Here is a 16,598-nt window from a genome sequence, read left to right on the forward strand (position 1 = left end):
CTTGTTTATATAATAGCCAGGAGGCCATTGTCACTGGTTACAGAATAAGTTGGGAATAAGGAGGAGTAATGTGTAAGGAGACTAGAAAGGTGAGGGAAGGGCTCCTAGCTTATAAAAGGCTTTGAGTGCCAGAGGATTCTGTATTTGATCCTAGAGGCCATAGGGAACAACTAGAGTTTATTGAGTAACACAGGGTGACATAATCAGACCCAAGCTTTCTGAAAGTTACCTTAGTGGATTGGAGTAGGGAGAGATTCAAGGCAAGCAGACCTACCAGACTACTGCAGTAGTTCAGAAACGAGATGGTGAGGACCTTCACTAGAGAGGTGGTAGTATCAGAGAAGAGAATGGGTATATTCAAGAGATGTTGAAAAGGTGAAATTGACAGACTTTGGCAATACTTGAATTTGGGGATGGGGTGAGAGTAAGGAGTCCAAGATGATTACTAGTGTGCACGTCTGAAGGACAGAGAGCATGATTTTGTTTGATTTGGGAAGCAAAAAGATGGGCTCTTTGGGAGCTGATGGGATCATCAAATGGAGTAATATAAAGGGAGAAAAGGTTTAGAGGGCATATAGGAAAATATAGCAAAGGAAGCAGAGAAGGACCTGTCAGATAGGTAAAAGGAAAGCCAGGAGAGAGTAGTGTCTCAGAAACTTAGACGAGAATATCAAGCAGGAGAAAGTGATCAACAGTGTTAAAAGTTGCAGAGAGGCAAAAGAGAATGAAAATTGAGAAACGGCCATTTGATTTGGCCACTAAGAGATCATTAATTTCTTTGGAGAGAGAAGTTTCAGTGGAATGAGAAGATCAAAAGTCAGATTGCAAAGGATTAAGTAGAGAATGAGAGCAGAGAAGTGTCCATTATAGAAGGCCTTTTTAAGGAATTTAGCTAGAGAGGACAGAAGAGAAATAGGATGATAGGGGGAATGGAAGGACCAAATGAGAGTTTTTTTCAGGTTATGAGCCATGTTTGTAGGCAATAGTAAATGAGGCAATAAATAGAAAGAGACTGAAAATATGTGAAGGAGTGGAAATAGAGGAGAAAAATCTGCTGAAGACAGGATAGAATGGGATCATTAGAACAAGAAGAGTAGAGAGCCACTTCATCTTGTGAAACTGGGGGTGAAGGAAGAGATAGTGGCAGAGTGCTTCTAATATGATAGGAATGGGGGAAAAGGGAATAAGAAGGAGTTCTCAGTGAATGGCCTCAGTTTTTCTGTAGAATATTGGCAAAGTGCTCAACTAAGAGAGTGGTTGGAGGAGGAGCCATGGGACTTTTGAGAAGGGATGAAAAGGTTTGGAAAAACTTTTGTGAAGAAAAGAGATAAAGGGAGGCATAGGAGGACTACCTAACAGCAGAAAGGGCACAGTTGGTGTGCAACATAAATTTTTAGTCGGCTCAGAATATTTGCTTTTCCCCATCTTCCTTCAGTGTCATGTGTATAAAAGTGAAGGTGATAAATGATAGGAATGATATGTGGTTGAGTTTTGACCATGTATAGTTGGCCACATGATAAGGCATTAAAAATTCAAGAGATGAGGACAATAAAGAGTGAATTATTTCACAAAGGCATCAAAATGGGAAGAAAAAAAGAGATTAGTGCAGGGGAGATGGCCTGGGAGAAGATTGAGGGGTTAAAAAATTAGAGGGCACATTGTGACCTACAAAAATAGTTTTTTTAAGGTGAAACCCAGGGAGAGGTGAAAAGATTACTGTCAAATGGGGAGATTCTGGAATTCTTCAAAGTGGAGGTGGTACATTTGCTGATGATGGCAAGATCTAGGGTATCTCCATCTTTGTGAGTGACTGATGTGGAGTGGAGATGTCGATCATAGGAAGTTAAATAATCATCCTCTCTATAACATGCCAACAATGATTACCTCTTCTTTACTCGATGACTCCCTGGAAGAAAGTGTGTTACAGAGGAAAAATGTTGATTTAGGGTTAGAAGACATGAGCTCAAGTCCTAGATTTGCCATTTGCTATGTATGTGACTTTGGGCAAGTTCCTTTTCTTTTTAGGCCTTAGTTTATTCATCTTTAAAATGAGAGATTTGGATTAGATGACCTTGACTGTACGTACCTCTGAGCTCTAAATCTACAATCCTCTAAACTCATTAACTATTTGATATAGCATATTACATATCTGAAGAGCTTGGACATTTTCCACTTATATTGAACCAAAATCTGTATCCCTTTAACTTCCACTCACTTGGTTCTTCTAGTTCAGTTATATTCAGTTCAGTAAATATTGATTTTGTTCCTGTTGTGTACAGAGCATTATGTTAGATGCTGGGGGAGGCACAGAGTTTAGAAATACATATTCCCTGCCATAATGGAAGTTAAAGTTGATTTGATTAGAATTCTGTTGCCTTCAAATGATACATGTAAGTATAATATAAAATAGCATATGATAAGCACATTAAAGAAACACCAGTAAGCAATCTGTTGGTTTTGAGGTGGGAAAAGATTATCACTGACTAAGGAAATCAAGGAGGGATTACTAGAAGAGGGAGCATTCAGAATGTTTTAAAGGATAAATGGAAATGAATCCAAAAGAAACACGAATGTTAACTTAACAAAGCATGTCGCTAATATGTTCTGTGTGTATGATTTTGACTGAGGTACATGCTTTGATGATTATGGGATGGTTGTGAAGAATAATAATATGAAAGTCATGATTCATTTATCTTATTCTAGGGAATTGGGTAAATGAACTTGCTAATATTGTACACCAGTGAAGAAGCACTGACCCCAGATGTTTATTAGTGAGGATGGTAAGGGAAATCCAGAAGAGAAATGAAAAGTATTCAAGAGCTGGGTTGGCCTTCCCTTGAGGCAGCCTACTATCAGCTACATTAGGGATCAGCCCCATTCATTTGTTAGTCTTTTCTCCATAAGTGATTGACAAAATGGGTAGATTCCAAGCACCAGGAAAAAAATTCCTAGCAACTGCAGAAGTTTTGACTGTAGAACTATTTACCCAAAAAGAAAATTCTTGTATTACACGAGAGAGAGAGAGAGAGAGAGAGAGAGAGAGAGAGAGAGAGAGAGAGAGAGAGAGTGAGTGAGAGAGTGTTAGTTCAAAGGGTTTCTGTTTCATCTCTCTTTTCATACCCTGGGTCACGTAAAACAGCCTAAAACAGGACTCTTCTTAATAGGTTTCCAATATCTCCAAACCAAAAAACTTCAGTTTCTATTTATGATGGGCCTCTGTATCTGAGTCCTATAGAAAGTTCTAAAAAAGTATTAGACATTTTCTGCTTGATTCTAAAGATTAGAACTGGAAACCGTGACTAGAAATTGCAAAGGAAAATTTAGGATTGGTGTGAGGGGGAAAAACAAAACAAAAACTTTTAACAATTTTAGTCTTCCAGAAGCAGTGTTCTTTTCCTTTCATTGGGATATTCAAATAAGTATGTTATGTAGAAGATTATTTTTCAGATATGGGTAGGTTAGATAGTCACTGAGATCATTTCCTATCTTGAAAAATTGTTTAGTGAAATCCTTCTGTGGAAAGAGTGGAATAAGCCCAGTGTCTCAAAAGAAGATAGGTTAGCTTTTATAGGAATGCAAATTTAAAAGATAAAGCCCAATAGTAATAATTTAACAAATCTGCTTTCTCATTTCCAGCCTATGAACTCCAAGAGTGCCCAGATCCAGAACCCTTTGCCAATGGCATTGTTAGAGGAGCTGGATACAATGTTGGACAGTCGGTGACCTTTGAATGCCTCCTAGGATATCAGTTGATTGGCCACCCAGTGCTTACCTGCCTGCATGGCACTAATAGGAACTGGGATCACCCTCTGCCCAGGTGTGAAGGTATGGTGCTATCTGTAAAATGGAGAAAGCCAAAGAGCTGAATCACAGGATGTAAAGGGAAGCAAACATGCCTTAAGTGCCAGGAATGGTAATAGTACTTCCTTTTTGGTACCAGTTGCAATTAACCAAAATATTTAACCCATAGAAAGTGGTAACTTTCCTAGTATTTGAAGCTTTAGGTGAGTCATAATTTCAGTGCCAGAGATAGTAAAATACAAGAAGGGAGAGAAAAGAAACAAAATAGAATCTTCGGAGCAATGAAAGACTGTGGATATACAGGTGTCTTGTTCTGTAGGTGCCCTTCCCTTCATGTGCATGTTCCTGTTCTATTGATGGCATCAGCCTTCCCATCACTCAGGTTTACAGTCTTAGATTTGTTCTTGACTATTTCCTTCTCTTTAACTTCAAAATCCAATCAGTTTCCAAGAATAGCTGACCCTACTTCCTACAAAATCTCTCACATCTATCTCCTTTTCTTTATACAGCCTCTAATTCAGAACCCCCTTTTCCTCCTCCTGTGAACTGTTACTATAACATCCTTATAGATTTCCTTTCTCCAAACACATCCCTCTCCAATCTTTCCTCCATATAGCTGCTGCCAAATTGATATTTATAAAACACACATCTGACTATGTTACCTCCCTATGACAAAACTGTCGATGGCCCTCCATTGTTTCTTTACATTCTTTTTACTCCCCTTACACAATTTTCATTCAGGTAAAACTGACCTGCCAAGATGTTTCTTTTGCCAGTATACCCTGTCTTGCCTGCATGCTTGTGCCTGAGTGTTTCCCCATGTTTAAAACGTCTTCATTCCTAACTCCTGCTGCATGAAGCCTCTGACTCCCTTCAAAGCCCAGCTCTGGGGCTACCTTCTTCCTAAAGCCTTTCCTAATGGTCCAAATTAGTAGCACACTACCACTCATGAAATGAGGTTGTATTTACTTCCTCAGGTATATTTCATCCCCTTTCCTGTACCTCTAGGTGTTTCATTTTTGTCTTTGGCAACTTAATAAAATCTCCGGTCAATTGAATCTGATTGGATTGAATGGAATTTTGCTTTTCCAGCCTTCTATCCCCAAAGGGCAACTAGCAAAGTGTGTCCTGTGTGTATCTGTCATCCAGGGTATATCTAGTAGTTTGGAAACCACACTGACAAATTACCCAAAGGTGATGAAAAATCAATCCATCAACAAACATTTATTAAGTTCCTGCTGAGAGTACAAAGAAAAAATGAAACAGTTGTTGCCTGCTACAAGGAGCAGACATTTTATGTGGGGAGAAAACGTGTGTATGCACACGTACACAGCCAGATATGTAGAAATACACATATGTATGTCTAAAATATAGTTTGATATATGAAATATATTTAGATACGACATTTGTATATATAAATGTTTAAATACATGTGTTACGTACACATACATACATATACTTACATACACAAAATCTGTTCAAAATACAAGGTTATTCTGAGCGGGCAAGGAGCTGAGAGGAGGAAGATCACAAGGATTCTAAGAGACAGAGTTGAGGAGTATATTTCAGGTACGGGAGAAAGGTAGTGCAAAGGCAAAGAACTAGGAGGTAGGGTATTTTGTGTTAGAAACTGCAAGGAATAGCTTGGCTGCAGGATGCAAGTAAAGGATTAATGTCTGAAGCAAGGTTGGAAAAAGAGTTCAGGATCAGATTGTAAGGAGTTTTATAAGCCAAAAAGAGGAGTTTAGATTAATCCTAAGGGAAATAGGGAGCCACTGGAGTAAGGGAGTAAAATGGTCAGAACTCTGATTTAGCATAGTAATGATAGCAGCTCCATAGAGGAGATATTGGACAGTTAGGGATAGGAGTGAGAACTCACTCAAGAAAGGGACACCAATTAGGAGTCTATTGGAATGTAGTCCAGGTAAGAGGTAATGTGGCCCAAACTAGGTTGGTGGTCATGTGAGGAGAGAGAAGGATAAATGAGACATGTTGTGCAGGTAGAAATGGCAAGATTTTGCAAATGATTGGATTTGTGGGGTGAGAGAACATTCAAAGCAATCGATAAAGTTTGTAGAGCTAATAAAAACAGTCATTTCTCCCAAAGAAAGTGTATACCATTGATGATCTAGGATCTCAGGCTCAGTTTCCCTACAGAGCCAATATTTCTGGTTAACTTCTTTTTTATTCAAAATGTGGCAATGGATGACATTAGTTGAAGACACAGTCAGGAAGAGAGGAATTCTTAGAGATTGGGTTATTGATAGGTTATTCATAGTTATTCATACACAGAAATCAGGAGTTTTGGAGGGAGAGTAGCAACAGGGACTAAATCGGGTGACAATGCGGGCTGTGAGGCAGTAGGAACACCTTGTACAGAAAAGTCCTAAGTGTAAATGTGGAGATGTACCCTGTTCTTATGGGCCATGGAGAACATACATGTTAAAGATTTAAGAACTTACATTTCTTTTAAAAAGAGCTTTTACAAAACATACCTGAGTATACGTGATTATAGTGAAAAACTGAGACATTCCCTTTGGCACTTGGAGTGGAAGGAAAACAGCACCTGGATACAAAAGATTTGGCTTTGAACCTGGGCTCTGCCACTTACTAGCTATGACTGTGGGAATGTCACATAACCTCTGAGCCTTCATTTCCTTAGCTAGAAAATGGAGATTGAATCTGAGAAATGAAAAGGCCTTCAAAGGTCATCTTTTCCAACACATACCTGAGGTCGAATTTCCTCTTCAATATTCCCAACAAGGGATTATTATTCATCTTTTGCTTGAGGAACTCCAGGAACAAAGATATAGCTTTCTCCCATTCCATTTTTTGAGAAGAAGTTTTTTATTTATGTCAAGTCCAAATCTGCTTCTCTGGGTTATTCACCCACTGGAATTTTTCTCTTTAAACTATAAGAAGGGACTCTGACCCTGTGAATTACCCATAGAAGTCTGACTCTCCTATATAAGTACAAAATGAAGGGACTGTGGCTAAAAATCAGTTCCCTCAAGAAAATATTGATATATTTAGCAAATTTCAGATTTAGTATGAATCAGAGACTTGGCAACCACAAATATCTTGGGTTTTATTGATAGAAGTCTGATGTTGAGAATAAAGAGCATAATGACTCTGCAAGTCTATTTCCACTTCACAATCACATCTGGAACATTGTCTTTTATTCTGGATATATTAGAAATAACATTGGCAAATTAGAACTATGTCACAAAAAGATTGGTTGATGGAACAAAGGATGGTTACTCTAGAGAAGAGATGACTTAGAGAGGGCATAATAGTTATCATCAGTTTAGAAAAATGTTCTTATATTGAACAAAGATTAGACTTTTGCTTGGTTCCAGAGGGTAGGACTAAGAGTAATGGATTAAAGTTGTAAAGAAGCAGATTTCCTCTTAACACAGGAGAAAACTTCCTTATGATTAGAGATTATCAAAAGTTAAATGGTTTTCCCTCAGCAGGTGATGCCACTGGAAGTCTTCAAGCTAAGGCAAGCTGAGGACTTTGTAGTGGGCTTTCCTGCTCAGGTATGAAATCAATGAGATGACCTGTAAGATCTTTTTTACTTTGGTTCATATTCTTCAACAAGATTCCTGCTCACAATAGAGCTAAGGAGAGGTACCCACAGCTGAAGATGATTCCTAACAATGTGTAGTATGCCTCATGTTCCAGAAAAGGTCCAGCAACAAGGGAGATCCACGTGCCTTTGTTTGGTCAGAAAAGGCTCCCCAGATGATAGAGGGGTTATCCAGTGGTTCCCAAACTTTTTTGGCTACCACCCCCTTTCCAGAAAAAATATTACTTAGCCCCCTGGAAATTAATTTTTTAAAATTTGAATAGCAATTAATAGGAAAGATAAATGCACCTGTGGCCATCACCGCCTCCCCTGGATCACTGCAGCATCCACCAGGGGGTGGTGGCGCCTACTTTGGGAATCACTGGGTTATACTCTTCTTAAAGGACAGGTAAGATTCAATAGGTGTAGCATAAGGGGAATGATAATAATTCATACTTATTTAGTGGTCTAGAATTTACAAAATATTATTCTTACAACTTTGTAAGAAAGATAGGGCTGGTATTATTATCCCAATTTTTTACAGATGAGGAAACTGAGGCTCAGAGAATTGGAATGACTTGCCCAAGTTCACACAGCTAGTAAGTGGTGGGGCTGAGGATCAAATCCCAGGCTTCTGATTCTAAGGCCAGCACTTTTTTGATAGCATGCATCCTGCCTCTCATTCTAGGTGGGAGGGACAGCATGTTTGAAGCAATGAGCATGGGCTATACTGGGACAATATGAGGCCTGGCCTGGATGTGGCTGTTAGAGAAATCCCTTTAAAGGATCTTTTTCTCCATCTCTTTCCCACACTACCAGATGAGCTCATTTTAAGGGATAGCTAGTTGTACTGGGAAACATGGTAGACTGACAAGAGCATGGAATGGCCCCCAGGTTGATGGAAATCTCTAAGCATGGTTCTTTCTGTTTGTTTCCTACCCTGACAGTCCCCTGCGGAGGGAACATCACCTTATACAATGGCACTGTCTACTCCCCTGGCTTCCCTAACCCATATCCTGACTCTCAGGACTGCACCTGGCTCCTCACAGTGCCCCCTGGCCATGGTATTCACTTCAACTTCAGCCTGATGCAGACAGAGCCTGACAATGACTTCATCACCATCTGGTAAGGGGCTTCAGAAGTGGGGAGGAGAGATCCTACTAGCCATCCTGTATCTGCTTTGGAAATTACCCATGGGCAGCTTTCCATTCAAGTTCAACTTTCCCCTGTCCATATGCAGGGTGGCCTAGGGGCTACAAGATCATTTTACTAATGATTTGAGAACACAACACCCTCTTGGCCAGGTAAATTAGCTAGCTAGCACACACAGACACACCCTTGTATGCATGTACATGTGTGCACATGCACACACATACACACAGATACATTCGCCCTTCAATATATCTCAAAGCCAAATGAAAACAATTGCTAGATTATCTGTCTCTATTAGCAAAGAAACTATAAATAGCCATCAACCTCCTGGCATTTCAAGGATGCTAGATGAATGAATCCTTAGTCCTATTCAGAGAGTCAGAGCCTTTGTCTCCTGGGAAGCAAAGGAGATCCTAATAGGGTAGCTATTTTATCCAAAGAAAAGAACTAACTCATTCAGGAATGCTAGTAGTCCCAGGTTGTTTTTTTTCCCCCAAGAGCCCATGCATTCAAAACTGCAGCAAATATGGGCCCTAGGACATAAATTTGAGGGCACCCTAAGTTTCCTTTGTCAGGATTTAATGTCAGCTTTATCTGACTTTTCCTAATCATCAGAGGGAGTTCTTGAGGCCAGAGGAGCATAGAAAAAACTAGAGTTGGAAGACGTCTTAGAGTTCAGGGCAGTCTCTCTTTTGATAGGTAAGGAAACTGAGGCATAGATAAGTTAAGTGTCTTGCTCCAGGCCTCTCAAGTACTAAGCAGCAGAACTGGGATTTGATCCTAGATCTGATTCTGTATCCAGTGCTCTTTTTACTACACTAGGAAAGTGAGTTTAGTTTCTCTCTGAAGTCAGAGAGCCAACAGTGGGACATAGAATAAGATTGGGAGGTAGATCCTCAGCACCTTTCATGATGGCAGAAAAATGGGAAGAAATTCACTATATTCTTCCAATCCCCCAAATAAAACTGTTGCTATAAAATATAGTGTCAAGGTATGCTCTGGGTAGGATGAGGTCAACCAAAAAAGATTCCTGAAGAAACTGTTGTGATCCAGATGCCAAAGGAAGTGACAGAAATATATTATCTAATAAAGAAGAGACAGAACGCTCATGCGAATGCAGATTAGACTAGAATTCTCCTACCGTAGGAGATTAACTTCGTGCCACAAAGAAATTCATGGAACTGTATTTTCTGAAACCAACATGAGCCACTTTGGGGAATGATGTAGTTCACTGAAAAGAGAATTTAATCCATTGCCAGGTCTCTCTTGGGAGGCACCCATGGTAAACTTGACACCACACTGACAGCCTTCTTTCTGGCTGACAGGAATGGGCCCCAGCAGACAGCTCCCCAGTTGGGAGTCTTCACACGCAGCTCGGCCAAGAAAATAATCCAGAGCTCATCCAACCAGGTCCTGCTCAAATTCCACAGCGATGCAGCAGTGGGTGGGATCTTCGTCATTGCCTTCTCTGGTCAGTATCACCCTTGGGGATAGGGTTGAGGGTCAGGACACTTTTGTCTGAATTTGGGCAAGGGATTTGTCAGGCTGTTCTATATACTAACCCGAAGCCTGACAGATTCCTAAGGGATGGGTACCCACCTCGGATCTGTATCGGGTTATGTGGCAGCATATTTTTCCAGATGAGTTCAGCAACTGAAATGTTGACTCACCTGAGTCCCATTCTAGCTCTCCTGGCTGTCCACAAATCTATCCATCCCCTTCTCTAGTGTTTGAGCCTATCTGTAGAAGCCATAAGTGTTTATGTACCCTTCTGGGATAATTTAGAGGCTTATTAGTTGTTAGAGATCACCAGGCAGTATGGGAAAATCCTGGGCAAGAGGATTCATTTTTTGGGTTGGTTTGCTTTGTTTTTTAAAATCAGGCTTTGGTGCCCTCTTGTGGCTACTTACATCTTTACAAACACATACTGAGTTTTTAAAGGGTCATTAATGATAAGCATTATTATGTGTCTCTTAGTTATGTTACCCTGTTAGATAAACAGTAAATTTGTAAATTAAACAAAACAATTTGATTGGGTGGCTATATCTGTTTACTCTAATTTACCCTGGGTAGCATGGTGGGTAGAGCACTACTAGGCTGGGAGTTAGGAACACCTGAGTTCAAATCCAGCCTTAAACATGTCCTAGCTATCTGACCCTGGATAAGTCACTTACCCACTCTCTGCCTCAGTTTCCTCAACTATAAGATGGGGATAATAAAAGCATATAACTGGCAAACTTATTGTGAAGATCAAATGAGATAATATTTATAAAGTGTTTAGCAAAGTATCTGGTTAAATGAATGCTTATTCTCTTTCTTTCCCCACCCATCCATGTGTGTGTGTGTGTGTGTGTGTGTGTGTGTGTGTGTGTGTGTTAGGCATGTCTGTTTCTGTAAGAGTCTGTTAGAAATTGCACTTGATATCAGGAGACATCAGTTCTAATCCCAGCTCTACCATTGATTTGCTGTGAGCCTTTGAACAAGATACTTGATCTCTTGAGTCCACTTCATAAATTGTCAGATAGGGATAATAATCTCTTCCCAGGTATTTTCACAGAATTTATGTTGGAAAGGTGTCTTGTTGGCTATCTGGTCCAACCTATCTGCTAAAAGGAAGCCCCATTATAACAAACAAAACAAATGCTCATATAGGCAGCTCTTACTTTAAGATCTCTAATGAGGAGAATCCCATCAAGGCAGCCCATTACTTTTGAACAGTTCTGATCATTAAGAAGTTTTTTTTTAATCTTTTGGTTTAATCTGACATACTCATCTCCTCCCCTAACACACACACACACACACACACACACCCTGTAGGCCTAAATATGCCTCTTAACAACACATTGCTTTTTGCTCTACCCTCTAGGATCAAGTAAAACAAGTCTAATCTCTGTTCTGTGGGACAAATAATTGAGCCATCATCTATCCTTCCTGCCCTCCTACCTTTTCTAGATTAATTCAATATCTCCAGTTATTCCCATCAATTCTTATATAACATGGACTCAGAGAACTTGATCATCCTGATTGCCTTCCTTTCTACCTTATTAACATCACTCCTAAAATAATTCTACCAGAACTGAAAACAACCTCCAGGGGTATCTAAATAGAGTAGATGATAGTGAAATGAAATCTTCATTCCTGAAAGTTATGCTCCATTAAAGCAGTCCAAAATCACCTTAACTTTTTGAGTTTTTTCTTACCCTGTTGATTTATATTTAGTTTTGGTGTTATGGAAATCAGATGGGCAAAAAGGAATAGGAAAGTACTTTGGAAACAATGAAGTGCACACACTTTTGTGGGATGTTAAGAATATTGTGTGATTGTGTGAGAGTATGTGTGAGTATGTGTATAACTCATTTTAAAATACTCATATGGATATGTGATTTTATTCATAGGAATGTTCCACTCAGTGTTGCATGTATGGCCATACCATATGACTCTTTTCTGTCTCCTCCCTTAAGCTTTCCTTAAGGGGCCTGTCTATCCATTGTTTTGAGGGCCTTTTGAGGATATCAGTGGAACTCATTCAGTTATTCCTCACTCTTGACACATTACCATTCATTTTTTTCCTATAATTTCTTTGATAATATCCTTTATTTCAGTTCTTAATTGTTTCATATTTTTTCTCTTCAAAAGCCTATTCATACCCATGTTACATCTTTTTATTTCTCTTTGAGTGATAATTCAGTTTTAATTTTTTGAAGGCTAGCTAGAGTGTCCCATGGCTCTCATTCATGCAATGCAAGTAAAATAAAAAATGGGCCTGTTTTTTGGAGGGAAGACAGGAGTCATTATTTTGCTGCACTAATTGTTTCCATTGTAATAGTAACAATAACAGCTGTTTGGTTTTGAAACGAACCATGATAAACAAAATGATTGTACAACACACAGTGCCCACAGCTGAGAGATTCAGATGGTGTTAACAGGCATCTACCTCTGTCATCCAAATTTATGGGATAATAGCAATGAAAGAAGATGGACCAGAAGGCACAAAGGAATCTGGATTAGAGTTAACCATATCTATATATTTTCTGCAAGGAGATATTCATGAAGAAGACTGCCCACAATCTGTGCCCACTATCTTTTGTAGGAATGTTGGTCCACAGGAGAAGGTAGAAGAGTATATAGTTCCCTAGAAAGAACTGCGTGCACAATTTCTTCAACTGTTAACATAGTCACTATAGATGTATATATTGCCAAGGGAGTAGGGATAGCAAATACACTGGAAGAAAATTGAATGGATCATATAGCTAAGATGACTGATAGCATAGATAAACCAGAGGACAAGACTGGATATCATGGGACCACAGATCACCTTCTGGGAGACCAACAACTCGGTTAGTTGTTCAGCCAAAAGTGAAATTGTTGTGTACAAGCTCATCAGTTCTGGTATTTGGTAGATCTTCATTTTACCACCTCAAATAGCAACAGATTCATAACAACCATTATAATAATATACATTTGTACAATGTTTTATTGAATGACAGTGTATGAGAACTTTCATATCCATTATCCCAGTGGATTGTCAGAACCACCTTGGGAAGTAGGTAGGATAATATTATCTCCATTTTATAAAAGGGGAAATGGAGTACCAAATGTAAAATGACTTGCCTAAACTCATACAATAAATAAACATAAGAACCAGAACTCAGATCTTTTTCATTCTTCATTCTAGCTAACCACTTAATTAAAAATGTTCTTTTAACTTCTAAATTCAATAGTCTTTCAAAAGAAGTCATTTCTCATACTCCTTGAGCTCTTACCAGCTATTGACATGAATGCCCAGCTAAGACACTGAGTAATTCTTTCCTTAGATTTTTCTCAGTCTGAGGTCTTGTCAGTCCCAGGTGATGGGAATGTGAGAGAAGAGAGATTAGGATTATTTCTAAAAATAGACTAGTGAGTGAATTGGGAAAACAGCCAATAGCAATAAAACATGCAGTGAACTTGGGATTTTGGGTTTCTTTTGGCATGTATGTGTGTGCAATGTTTAAATGTGCATGTATATGTACACAGTATTGCATGTGTATATTATACATGTTTGTGCATTTGCATATACATGCATGTCCTTGCAGATCTTGCTCTACCCATCTTCCCTTCTCTTTACTTCTCAGTCCATAGAACTTTCACTTATGAGCAGGTAATCCTGGACTGAGGCCATGTGCTGTCTTCTCCTGCTCAAAAGCCAAGGGAGCTAGTGTAAAGAGCACTGAATAGATATATTTTGGCTATCTGTGTTGGTATAACCCACCAGGTGAACATGGTAGGGTGACTTATTGATAATCTCTTAATTTGAGAAGAGGAAGAATTAGCAAACCTTGCCCCCTTCTCTTTGCGGGAATATAGCTTTCATCTAAGACCAACACTAATTTGGCTGCCCCTGCCACTTGCTTACTTAACCACCTTTGGGATTAATTTTATACATCTCCCATCTCAAAAGGATGTGACCCCTGAAATCATTCCACTTCTACCTGTCAGCTACCTAGTTTCGGCATGATATATGGTTTGAATCCCTAACCAACACTGGGATTACATGTATGTAACTTAAATCCTTTTTCTGTTCTGAGTATATTCTCCCTTATTTCTCCATCTTGCTGTTCTAATTAAAGTAATCAGAAATGGCACAGATTCAAATAGATCTGTGGTTTTAATATAGTGACAGTCACATAATAAAAAAAAATTTACAGTGATAACAGTTCTAAATACTGCTACACATTCTGTAGTTATAAATGGGAGAGGGGAAATTGGATGACTGGCTTGCCTTCATCTTACTTTCATTTGAGGAATGAGTAAAGGCAGAGTGGAGAGAAAAACTCATATGTGGCTCTGGGTTTGCATTCCCGAAGAACACTTGTAACATGGTAGGGAAGTAGAGCCAAGGAATATCTAATCACTCTTACCAACAGACCTCCATTCCTGAACCTCCAATGGACACTGTCCAACTTTGATCTTGCCAAATTTTCATTGCAGGATCACTGATTCTTAGAGTTTCTCTTTAGCATACTGGTCATAAAAAGAAACTATTCAGCTGGCACAAAGCTCAGCCTACAGTGGAAAAGTTCAGCATTAAGTACCTCAGTAGAGTTGCTGTCCTGGATCCTGTCTTGGTCAAATTCTATTGTGCTTCAGATCAAAGACTTTTGTCTTCTTCTTGCCCCTGGGGACACAATTTCATCACCTTTCCCAAAGTTAGCATGAACTCAAAGCAGCCCAGATTAAATATCTGTACCTCTCTGCCTCTCATCTCTATCTATCTCTCTTTTATGAGAAGAGGGCTACATTGGGAATAAAAAAAATTAAAAAGAAATTCTGGCCTTTACTGATATTATTTTATGGTACTGAATCAAAATTGCCCTCTCATCTGGCAGGTAGAAATAGAGATAGAGATATTGACTAGACAAGATCAAAGCTCCTTCAATTATGCAGACCTCATGACAATGATCTCATATTCTGAATTTTCCAAGTACAGACAGATTCAGAATACAAGTTTAAAGGGGAATGAGCTCTGTTCTTTCTTCAACTCTGTCAGGTCCTTCTCTATCATCACTGCCATTATTCTGAGTCATCTGCAATTACCCATGAGTTCAGTACCCTTATTACTCACCCTGTTCTCTAAATTGACCTCTAACCTCATTCCTGCCCATTTGATTCAACAAGTCTTTAGTGACTCACCATGTGACCACTCCAGTGAGAAGGTCTGAAGATATAAAAGAATAAATTATTTTGATTTATTGACAGGTCTATTTAAGAAATCATTGTATAATGAGAAACAAATATGGTTCCTTTTTCCTAATAGGTGCTTGATAAATTTTAAGTTTAATTTAATAATAAAAGAATACAAATGCCAAAATGTTTGGCATAGACTTTAATGAGGATAATATATGTTGGAACCAGAGTATTTGAAGAAGGTTTAGAAAGGAGTTGGTATTTAAGATGAAGCTTGAAGGCTTTCAAAAGAAGTATGCCATTGTCTTTCAGTGATAACTTCCTAATTCTAACTTTTTCAATTCCACATATCTTTTATTCATAATTGCTTCATGTCCCATGATCCCACCATTCTGTATATTCTTAATGAAACTTCAAAAAGCATCTATGGTAAACATCAACCTTGAAAACTATGTCACAATTAGTGTACTCACCATTAGTTTTACAAGTGAGGCATGGGAGGATGAGTTAAGGAACAGATAAATGATGTTGCAAAGGAAACATATTTCTTAATCACACTCAGTGATTATACCAGTGATAGTAGAACAGAACATATAGCCCCAGGTCCAGTAGCAACATCAAAATATTGTATAGACACATTAGACATTCATCTAAAGTTTAGATTCTAAACATAGTCACATGCCTATTGATCCCCAAAGTCAGTAGAAAAAAAAAATCAGTTAACCTGTGTATTTCTCTTTCTGATTTGGAGAAGTGTACTTTGGAGACTTGGAGACAGAGTCCTAGATTCTAGAGTTGTAATTTCATACTTCATACCTATCTATAACCTTGACCCACTCACTTTAAGCATCCCTGAGAATCTGTGATAAGGATTATGGTTAGCTTTGGGATTCTCCACCACACCGCTAAGACCAAGACAAGAAAGAATATGATTAGAAAATGCAGAAAGCAATGTCCCATTTCCTTGTTCTCTGTGATATATTAATTATAACTTTCTAGTTATAAAAGAGGGCGGACTCCTCTCATTGGCCCTGACAGTTACTTCATTAAACTTTAGGTGTAGATTATGACAGGTGAGCTATATTAAATGGTTTAAACACAAAGGGAGTGAGGCTTGGGATCTTCATTACTGGTTTCATCCCATAATAGCCATTTTTTTACTTGTAGAGAAATGTAGAATCAAATTGTATTTTCTTCAGAGCATGAAAGGGAAGAAAAATGACATTTGATGTAAGGTTGGACTGGATTTTTAGAGCAACCCTGGAAAATGATCTCAGTGACTTTTTAAAAAATTCCGTATAACAGTTCTTCAAAGCAAGGAAAACTAACACAAACTCTCTCTCTCTCTCTCTCTCTCTCTCTCTCTCTCTCTCTCTCTCTCTCTCTCTCTCTCTCTCTCTCTCTCTCT

The 16,598-nt window shown here is 38.8% G+C and overlaps 1 protein-coding gene across 1 annotated transcript in view; it reads left to right on the forward strand.

Moving 5' to 3' along the window:
* Window positions 1-16,598, forward strand: part of CSMD2 (CUB and Sushi multiple domains 2) — a 1,000,214-nt gene that overhangs the window by 887,140 nt on the left and 96,476 nt on the right. Inside the window, exons 42-44 of the mRNA XM_044668787.1 lie at window positions 3,637-3,825; window positions 8,320-8,497; window positions 9,850-9,995. Coding sequence (XP_044524722.1) covers window positions 3,637-3,825; window positions 8,320-8,497; window positions 9,850-9,995 — 513 coding nt within the window. The remainder of the gene's footprint in view (window positions 1-3,636; window positions 3,826-8,319; window positions 8,498-9,849; window positions 9,996-16,598) is intronic.

Source organism: Gracilinanus agilis, chromosome 3 (genome assembly GCF_016433145.1).
Source record: "Gracilinanus agilis isolate LMUSP501 chromosome 3, AgileGrace, whole genome shotgun sequence".
Lineage (NCBI taxonomy): Eukaryota > Metazoa > Chordata > Mammalia > Didelphimorphia > Didelphidae > Gracilinanus > Gracilinanus agilis.